Raw genomic sequence first — 10,381 nt, forward strand, 5'->3', positions numbered from 1 at the left:
CCACTGTCAGCCCAGGGTCACTGTGGGAATACCCCAGGTTGTTCCTTCCCGGGAAACAACATCAGAGATTTAACACTTTGTGTGTGGGGGGGAGGGGGATGATGATAGACATCAACAAATAATCCAGCCCATTACTAAACAAATAAACAAGCATTAACAGCAATAAGTTCCAAAGGGTAGGGACCAGCACCCAGAGTTGCTATATTATCTAAAATGTCCAGTTTCCAGTAAAAAATTACAAGGCATGCAAAGAAACAGAAAGTATGACCCATACACTGGGAGAAGAAAGCAGGCAACAGAAACTGCCTGTGACAACAACTACATGGCAAATTTAACAGAAAGAGCCTTCAAAGTAGCCATTATAAATATGTTAACAGAACTAAAGGAAACCATGATTAAAGGAAGGTATGATAACAACATCACATCAAATAGATCAATACAGAGATCAAAATTAATTATAAATTCAAAAATGGAATTCTACAACTGAAAATACAACAACTGAAATAAAAATTTACTAGAGGGCTCTACAGTAGTTTGAGCTGGTAGAAGAAAGAATTAGCAAACTTGAAGACAGGTTGATAGAAATTATATAAGATGAAGAATAGAAGGTAAAAGATTGAGGAAAAATGAACAGAGAAATGAGGGACAACAGTAAGTGTAGCATCATAAATGTAATAGCAGTAGCAGAAGAAAAGGAGGGAGAAAAGAGCAGAAAGAAATATTTGAAGAAATAACAGCTGGAAACTTCCCAAGTTTACTGAAAAACAATAACCTACACAGCCAGGAAGCTCAATGAACTCCAAGCGCAATAAATGCAAAGTGGTCCACAAACAGATACATAATAATAATAATACTGAAAGTCAGAGACAAGAATAAAATCTTGAAAGCAATAAGAGGAAAAATAACACATCAATAAGATTAACAGCTGACTTCTTGGTAGAAACAATGGAGGCCAGAAGGCAGTGGAACATCATGTCCAAAGCGCTCAAAAAAAAAACAAAAAAACAAAAAAACCTACACACAAAAAAACTATCAACCAAGAATCCTATATCCAGCAAAGCTATCTTTCAAAAATGAGGTGAAATGAGGACTTTCCCATATTAAAACAACTGAGAAAATGTTTTCTAGCAAACTCACCTTACAAAAATACTAAAGGAAGTTTTTTTCAGGCTGAAAGCAAGTAAACCCATACAGTAATTTGAATTTACACACACACACACACACACAAACCAAAGAGCACCAGTAAATGTGATTATTTAAAAAAGTATAAATGCATATTATTTTCCTTTATTCTCTTAATTGATTTAAGAAGCAAATATAAAGGATAATGTAAATATGATGTATTGTTGGGCCTAAAGACATAGAAATGTAATATGTATGTAATATGCTCGCCAGTAACAGCACAAAGGAGGTGGGTGAGAGCACAGGTATATTGGGCTAAGGAAATGACTACAGATGGTAAAGTAATAATTGTAACAATTTATCATCAGGTTTGTAACATTAACAGATGTATATATATAACAATAATAACACAAAAAGGTGGAAAAGGGCCTAAAACCCAATTGGATTAATATTTCCATAAATTACTGGAATTAAGCTGGTGTAAATTAGAAGCTCATTCTAATACGTTAGGATGTATATGGTAAATCTTAGAGCAACTACTAAAAAATAAATTAAAAGTATTGAGAATAAAATAGTGGTTCTTGGAAGCTGAGGAGGGTGGGGGAGGGGAGACATTTGTCAACAGGTACAATGTTACAGTTAGATAGAAGGGACAAGTTTTGGTGTTCTATTGCACCGTAGGGTGTATAGAGTTAATAATAACATGTTGTATGTTTCAAAATAGCTGGAAAAGAGGATGTTGAATGTTCGCATCACAAAGAAATGATAAATGTTTAAGGTGATGGACATGTTGGTTGTCCTGACTGGATCAGGACACAATGTATGCATGTATCGAAACATACATTGTACCCAGCAAGTAGGTACAACTATTACATAACAAAGAAAAATAAAATAAAACTTCAAAAATCTAAAAAATATAGTGAAAAAATCATTAAAGAAATTAAAATACTACATTAGAAAATATTCACTTAATGCAAAAGAAAGCATTAAAGCAGGACTAAAGGAGCAAAAAAAGACATGAGACACACAGAAAACAAAAAGTAAAACAGCAGATATAAATCCAACTATATCAATAACGTAAATGTGAATAGATTAAGCAACCCAATTAAAATGCAGAGACTAACAGATTGGATAAAATAACATAATCTAACTTTATGCTGTCTATAAAAGATGTACTTTAGATTCAAAGACACAATTAGATTTAAAGTAAAAGGATAAAAAAAAATCATGCAAACTGCAACCACAGGAAAGCTGGAATGGCCAAGACAAAATAGATTTTAAAATAAAAAATATTACTAGAGATAAAGAGGAATATTTCATGATGATAAAAGGTTTGATCTATCAGGAAGATATAGCAATTATAAACAAAATGCACCTAATAATAGAGCAGCAAAACACATGAAGCAAAAACTGACAAAAATGAAGAAAGAAATAAACAAATCAAAAATAATAGTTGGAGACCACTACCTGACTGTCATAATGAGTAGAATAACTAGACAGAAAATCAAAAACGAAATAGGAAACTTAACACTATAAACCAACTAGACCTAACAGACATCTATAGAACACTCTACCCAAAAATCTTCAATACAACACTAGTAAATTGAATTCAACAGTACATCAAAAAAATAATCCACTATGACCAACTGGGCTTCATCCCAGAGATGCAAGGATGGTTCAATATATATAAATCAATAAATGTGATTCACCAAATAAACAGAAGCAAAAACAAAGACCATATGATCATCTCAATAGATGCAGAAAAAACATTTGACAAAATTCAGCACCCTTTCATGATAAAAACCCTCAACAAACTAGCCATGGAAGGAACATATCTCAAAATTATAAAAGCCACATATGATAAATCCACAACCAACATCATGCTGAATGGGGAAAAGTTGGAAACATTCCTCCTAAGAACTAGAACAAGACAAGGGTGCCCACTGTCACCACTTCTATTCAACATAGTGCTGGAAGTCCTAGCCAGAGCAACCAGGCAAGGAAAGGAAATAAAGGGTATCCAAATTGGGAAAGAGGAGGTCAAACTACCACTTTTCACTGACGACATGATCTTGTATATAGACTCCATCAAGATACTCCTAGAATTGATAAATAAATTCAGCAAAGTCTCAGGTTACAAAATCAACGTACGTAAATCAGTAGCATTTCTATATACCAATAACAGTCAAGCTGAGAACCAAATCATAGAAAATGCAATTAATTTTCCTCCAAGGAATGCTCCTGATTCAACACTCCCCCCAACACACTCAGGATACTTTCAAAGCCTTCAAAGAACACGAAACTGGCTCTCCCAATGTGGCTATTTCCCTTCCAAGATGATTCTTCCCACCTTTGTTATTCTCAGAAACCTGCATCCCCACAAAGAACAATGGGAACAAGGATCTTCTGGGGAAGTGGACCCAAAGCTCTCACTCGTCCCACCCCAGGGGTGGCTGTGAGCCTCCGCCCTGACAGAGAGAAGGCTCTTGGTGTGGGGAGGAAGCCTACTGGGTGTGTCCTGTGGCTGCTTCTTCACAGACCCAGCAAGCTCTCTTCTCTTCGTCCCTCCTCATCCTCAGCCTTGGTGCCTGGAGCAGCCTTCTACCCATCAGACCAAAGAGCTGTGGGAAACCCAGCAGGGGGACTGACAGGGACCTCAGCCCCCCGGAAGGTGGTGGCCCAGGTTGACACACAGGTAGACATGCAGAGCTATGCGGGCTCTCAAAGGACACCAGACCCGGCCTCTTACAGGCACGTCTCCCTCCACCAGCAGCAGCCCTGACATGTCTCAGTTCTGAAAGATCAGCCCATCCTGTTCGACACAAGAGGTGCTTTGCCCCCAGTGGAAGGAAAGACTGAGGGCAAGGTCTAGATCAAGAGGGAGCTACATGCACACATCCAGGGGGAGGGAAGGGGTGGGAGAAAAGGAGGGGAGAGGGAAGAAGAAAGGAAGCCAGAAGTCAGAGAGAGAGAGGGAGAGAGAGAGAGAGAGAGAGAGAGAAACAGATCCAGAAATAAAAAGAGCAACAGATGGAGAGAATAGCAGGGGAGGGAGAACTAGAGGTGGTAGGCAGAGGAAGGAAAAGAAGGAAAGAGAAAAGCAAATTGCTGTGAAGTGAATAAGCAGTAGGTGGCAGCCTTCACACCTCCAAACAAAGCCTCTGCAGGACACTTTCCTTAATTCAGGATGACTCTAGCCTCTCAGGATTTTGGCAAAGCTGAACATTATATCTGGATTTGCTTTTCTGTACCTGCAACTCAATTCTGACCCATTAGCTCCCTCTCAGGCCACAGTGATTGGATGCCTGGGTATGTGACCCAAGGCAGTCCAGTGAGATTCCACCCCAGGACCTTTCGTGGGACCATTATGACAAGGAAGCTCTTTTCCATTGGGACTTTGGGTAAAAGGTTGGTGAAAGCCTGGAACTGCCAGAGACCACTACACAGGGACAGCCTACATGAGAATGAAGCCAGCAGAGGGGGAAGCAGAATAGGAAGACGGAGATGAAGTCCTGACAAAAATCATCTGTGCTCCTGGATCCAGCTGTGCCTGAAGTCATCCCCACCCTGGGACTTTTCAGGTATATGAGCTGCTTCTCTTTTATGCTTAAGTCAATTTCAATCGGGAATTCTATCACTAGCAATCGAAACAGTCCTGCTAGAATGTGAAAACCTACCTATCAGTCTTGCCTCTTTCATCAGCTTCCAGAAACCTCCCCTGAGTACATACCCAGGTCTCCTGACAAATGTGGTAGCAAACTGTCCCTGGGACAGCTAGGACTGTCCCTCAAGGGAAATACAAAGGCCAAGTAGGAGAACTGCTAAATAATGATGTTTGAAAAGTAAAACTATCACAAGGAGAAAGGAGGGCAACGCTTGGTGCATACAGGGCCGTGTTCTGACTTTCACAGGCCATGGGCACTTCTGCCGACATGGATCCGTTCCTCCATAAAAAAAGGTTAAAAATTATATTTTATAACTGCATTGGTATAAAGACAAATATAATCTGGACTGTATGTCATATTCATTTTTTCCTTCTGATTTTAAAAGAAATTAAAATATTTTAGTGGACCCCTACCAGCAGCATAGACCCTCAGCACTGTACCTACTCTGCCTGATGGATAGGTTGGCCCTGGGCCCATATTGTCCAGATTGCTTGTCTACGCAGTCCAGTTTCCCTGGAGACTAATCTGACTCTCTTCTCCTTGTCTGCAAGGGGTGGAGGAATCTGGTGAGTGCCTTAGCACCTGGCTCGCCTTTCTCTCTCTCCACATACCTCCCAGGGTCATCACCCTTGGCTTCATCTTCAGGGAGCCCGTTGCACTGGGGACTAGTCTGGCGTTATCACTTTGCATCATGAGGAGCTTCTTCCAGTCTGTCCGGGTCTGGTGACAGACCAAGAGCTCCTCAAGGACCAACATCTCGTTCATCACTGTGCCCGAGTCCCAGCACAGGCCTGGTGCAGAGCAGATCCTCAAGGAAACGAAGCCAGCACAGAAGGAAGGAGAACCAGGAAACAGGGACAAAGTCCTGACAAAAATCTTCTGTGTTCCTGGATCCAGCTGTGCCTGAAGCCATGCCAGCTCTGGGACTTTTCAGATATATCAGCTGATTTCCTTTTATGCTTAAGTCAATTTGAATTGGGAATTCTGTCATTAGCAATGACAGAGGCTGCTTCCTCCTTAAGAAACTCTTGTCACCTAGGATTTGCCCCCAGGCCAGTCAGGACACATAAAGGGATTAAGTGGGCTGGGTGTGAGATGTGAACACAATGTGCGCCCATGAGGATCTGCTCTGCCAGACCTGTGCTGGGACTTGGGCATGCAGTGAAGGTTTTTCTCTGAGGTTTTTCTGGGTCCCCATCTGTTCTGCAGGGCAGATGTGCTGACATGGAAAGCTGGAGGGGGCTACGTGGGCCAGCCCTATGGTTGGGCTGGCATCATGCCGAGGGGCTCCCAGGTGAGTCCCTTGGCCCCAGCTCCCCCTCACTCACCTTCATCACTGGTATGAGGCTCGGTGCCATTGTCATGGTCAACTTCATCGATGGTCCCTGGCTCACTGTGTGGGCTGTCACTGCAAGGAAACATGGGAAGGGGACTCACTGGGGAGCTGTCTACCCTCACACTACCCTGAGCCCCCCATGAGTGCCAGCCCAATCCACCTCTGGGCCCTAACCTAGCTCAAATGCAGGCACACGCCGTCCTGTCTTTTCCATCCGAAAACCACTCCCAGCTCCCTCACTGGGAAGCCTCCCAAATGCCTCCCCCAGCTCCCTCCTAGCCCCGGAATCTGCTGGGCTATCTGTTGGGCAAAGGCTGTCAATGCTTACGTGTTCTGTAAGATCCAGAGGGCAGTGGCAAAACCCCAGCATTCATCATCGAAAGGACCAGAGCCCAGAACAGGAATCTTTGAAGTACTATGAACCATCTCATCTGGCCTGACTCCCCTGTCTTACAGCTGAGGTGACACGCCCCATGAGGTGAAGCGAAGCTAACAAGGGCTGCCTTGGGAGTCTGTGTGCAAAAGCCCAGATCCATCGAGGCAGTGAGAGCAAACCAGGCTGGCAACCGTGATGAGCATGAGGGCTGAGTGACCCAGGGCCTTCAAATTTAGTTGTCAATGTGCTGGATTAACTTCACCAGCTGCTGACCCCTTGCTAGATTATGAGCTTCTCGAGGCCAGGGTTCATTCACCGAAGTCAGTTTTTCTTTACAAAGCCACTGAGTCCTAATATATGCCACACAGTATGCTAGGTAGGAGGGGAGCAGTGATAGGCAAGGTAGACAAGTTCCCTGGCCTCATGTTACTCACATTGCAGGGAGAGGAACGAGAAAGACGCCCAAGTAAACAGGCCAGTAAACAAGACAGGCGCAGGTTCAAATAGCGTTATACAGGAAAGACATGGACAGAGACCATAATGGCAGAAGGGACCTACAAGGAAAGGAAGGCTTCTCGGAGGAGGTGGCATTTACAATGTCATTTAAAGGGATATGGACTTTACTATGAAAAATTCTCCACTGCCACCTGGATGAGATCCAGACTGCACAAGGCTTCCGACACTTTCCATAACCTGGCTCTATCCGACCTGCGGAGCCTCTTCCCACTGCATTACCCTGTCACATGCTACACTCCGGCCACACTCAACCACTTTTCCTGTTATTGAATGCTCCGAACCTAGAATATTCTTTGCCCAGTCCCCATTGGGCTGGCTCCGGTTGATCCTGCAGTCTCAGCTCCATCTGCATTTCCTCCAGGAACCCTTTCCTGACTTGGCCAGATCGGCTCAGGGAGCCCCACTTCTGGAACTGCCTGCTTCCTGCTCCATCAGAGCTCCCTGCACTGGACATTAAGCTGGTTCGGGTTACATCCTGACTCCCAGCTCAGGACTCAGCTCGCAACACATGCTTGGTAACCATTTGTTGAATGAATGAATGTTGTCTACTGTGCTGAGACCCTCTGCCAAATCTCCTTTTTTGGCTTTGAAAACTCCTCCAAAATTACCGTGTAATTAATAGTTTTCCAGTCTCACGGGAAACAAATAGGATTAAGAAAAGTGTGGTGATTGTGCATTGTTCTTTGGTAAGTACACGAAGATCTGCGGGTCCCTTCCCACAACACTAATTATACATATTGCAGCAAGAAAAGAGAACTGGTTATGGTTGCGAAAACTGTGTGAAAAGCTTCTCTTTGTCCAGAAATTATGCTTGCTGGCTGTTTAATGTTTCTGTTACAGAACAGGGATAGACTTGGTTCCCTGGTGCCCCAAATAAGATTAGAGAACTGTGATTAGACATCATCATGCCCAGTATTCCTATGTGGGGAGGCATGTTGGGGGGAATACAAAAGGCTGGAACACCTCCTTTCTTTGAAGCAGCTGCCCAAATATGCCCACAGAACTAAGGCAACGCAAGAGTCCAGGAATGCTTTAACAATCAAAAAACAAACTCCTCTGTAGGCACCTGGCTGAAAGCAGCGTGGGTAACGGCTAAATATATAGCGGTGTGCTGTCCTGGATTGGGAACAAAGAAATAGTAGGAACCCGCTGACTGGTCTCTGTCGTTTAGTGTTCTCAATTTCCCATCTTTGCCACGTTTTAAAATTTTCTCCTGTCTTCACATTTTAAAGTCGTAGCCTGGGGAAGGTAGTCAGCCCTGATTTTTAAACGGTTCTAAAATATTTCTTCTAGGACCCGTGTCGTACCAGGTACACAGAGGTGCCCATCTAGTGATTGCTGACCCGCTGTGAAACACTCAAAAAAAAAAAAACTGAGCTCACATAGCCTGGAAAAGAGAACTCCTAGGAGAGAGGGGACAACGGTGGGAAGTGTCACACTCAGTTCATGAGGCTGAGGTGGGGGTTATCCACTGCCCTGCTTCCTGAGATGGGCCCGTGACCCACCTGGCCAGTGGTAGCATTACCTCTTCTAATCAATGTGATTGCTTCACCAGACCCAACCCCCAGCAATGAAACACAATTCTTGGCTTGGCTTGGGACATTTGGGAAAGAGAAGCTCTTTTTCTATTGAAAATGCTGAATGAGTTATAAATCTAAAGTTGCTGGCTGCCTCTTGTGACCACCAAGGGAAAGGCTGTTTGAGAATGAAACCAAAACAGGATAAAGCAGAGCCAAAGCATGGTGGTTGCAGGACCAAGTCCTCATGATAATAGTTGAGCCCCTGGATCAAGCTATACCTGAAGATATATATTCTCAGACTTTTTAGTTAAGTAAATCAATACATTCCCATTTGGCTTAAGCCAGTTTGAACTGTATTTCTGTCCCTGGTAACCAAGAGAACCTTGACTGATGTACCTGTCTCTCATGTAAGGCTGCTGCGAAGCTCAAATGAGAAGATGCATATGGAAGCACAGACTACCGCAGTAAGAAAACTGAAGGGCTTCTTACTGTTGCCATACAACAGCAGCAACAACGATGATGACAATAATTATATTAAGAGGAATGGCATCTTACCAATATTCTTCCCCTCCAGCCATGCATTTTTCATACACAGGTCCCTCTAGCTCCCGGGGGCTGGGGAAGATGGCTTCATGATGGATGATGATGGTTTTGATGACTTCATTGACGTGTGCCTGGCAGGACACAGGGTCCTGCCCATCAGGGATGTGCATGAGGGTGGGCCCGAAGCAGATGGCCAGGTTGTAGGGATCCATCATGTTCTCGTCGCTATACTGAGACAGGCTAGGAGAGAGGAGGTACCCACAAGTCATCTGGGAAAGGCAAATCCTGCCCCTGTGATTTCTTTCTTATGGGGGACTCTACTCAAATCCTGAAGGTTCCACGTTCTTCTTTAAAAACAGCACCTGCGAAAGCCTCAGGACACACCCTCCCAAAGGGGGCCAGAGCCAGTCAAAAAGGGGCTCTTGTCCACTATTCAATGAGTATACAGAAAAAAAGGGGGCCCTTGGCCAGGCACTCACTGGTTGAGGAAGGCGAAGAGGTATCTCATGACCACGATGACCACGCGGGGAAGGGTGACGAGGATTTGTTGGATCTGGTGCACCCTCTCAGCTGGGTTCTCCAGTTCTGAAACACAAAAGGGCTTTTCAAGGGCGCCTTTCATCCTCAGACAGCACAGAAGGAAACGTCCACATATCCCACCTCCCCTATCGGCCCACGTGGAGCGGGGGAGTGAGCTCTGCACGCAGTTGCGGGATCATACGAGATCCTGGCCTGGCGGATCAGAGCATCACGGGAGGGACTGGGGGGTGTAGCCTAATCAGAACCAATCAGAGTCGAGCCTTGGGACTGTGAGCGGGAGAAACCCACAGGGAGGTGCCTTCCTAAAACTGAGTGGGCAGAAGCCTGGAGCAGCTGGGGGCCCCCAGGAAGGAAGATCCTGCCTGAGAGTGAAGCTAGCACAGAGACGAAGGGGAGACAGACACCATGGGGGACAGACGCCATGGGAGGGTCCGCATCCAGCTAGGCCTAAACTTTTCAGGTACATGAACCAATGCATTCCCTTTAACAGACTGAGCCAGTTTGAGTTTCTGTCACCTGCAACCTGTGTGTCCTGACAAACACAGGCAGGGACCGTGTTTTATTAAACCCTTTACAAACACCAACAGCAGCATAGGCCTGGCACATAGTAGTTGCTCATGAAATGAATGTCGAATAAAGAACCCCCTCTCAAGCTTGGGAATCTCCTCTCTGACCTCTTTTCAGGTCAGTTCAAGACCTGAAATCTTCTCAAGGCCCTGCACAGGAACTGGATTATTGGGGGGTTCTGGAAACACTGGCTGAG

At 44.6% G+C, this 10,381-nt stretch overlaps 1 protein-coding gene across 3 annotated transcripts in view; it reads right to left on the minus strand.

The window, feature by feature from the left end:
- Positions 1–10,381, minus strand: part of SRGAP3 (SLIT-ROBO Rho GTPase activating protein 3) — a 242,111-nt gene that overhangs the window by 19,649 nt on the left and 212,081 nt on the right. For all 3 annotated transcript variants that reach the window (XM_012646635.1, XM_012646627.1, XM_012646643.1), the window contains 3 exons: positions 9,558–9,663; positions 9,091–9,318; positions 6,116–6,195 (listed from right to left, as the gene is read on the minus strand). In XM_012646635.1, coding sequence (XP_012502089.1) covers positions 6,116–6,195; positions 9,091–9,318; positions 9,558–9,663 — 414 coding nt within the window. The remainder of the gene's footprint in view (positions 1–6,115; positions 6,196–9,090; positions 9,319–9,557; positions 9,664–10,381) is intronic.

This window comes from Propithecus coquereli, unplaced genomic scaffold (genome assembly GCF_000956105.1).
Source record: "Propithecus coquereli isolate 6110/MARCELLA unplaced genomic scaffold, Pcoq_1.0 Scaffold107, whole genome shotgun sequence".
Taxonomy (NCBI): Eukaryota; Metazoa; Chordata; class Mammalia; order Primates; family Indriidae; genus Propithecus; species Propithecus coquereli.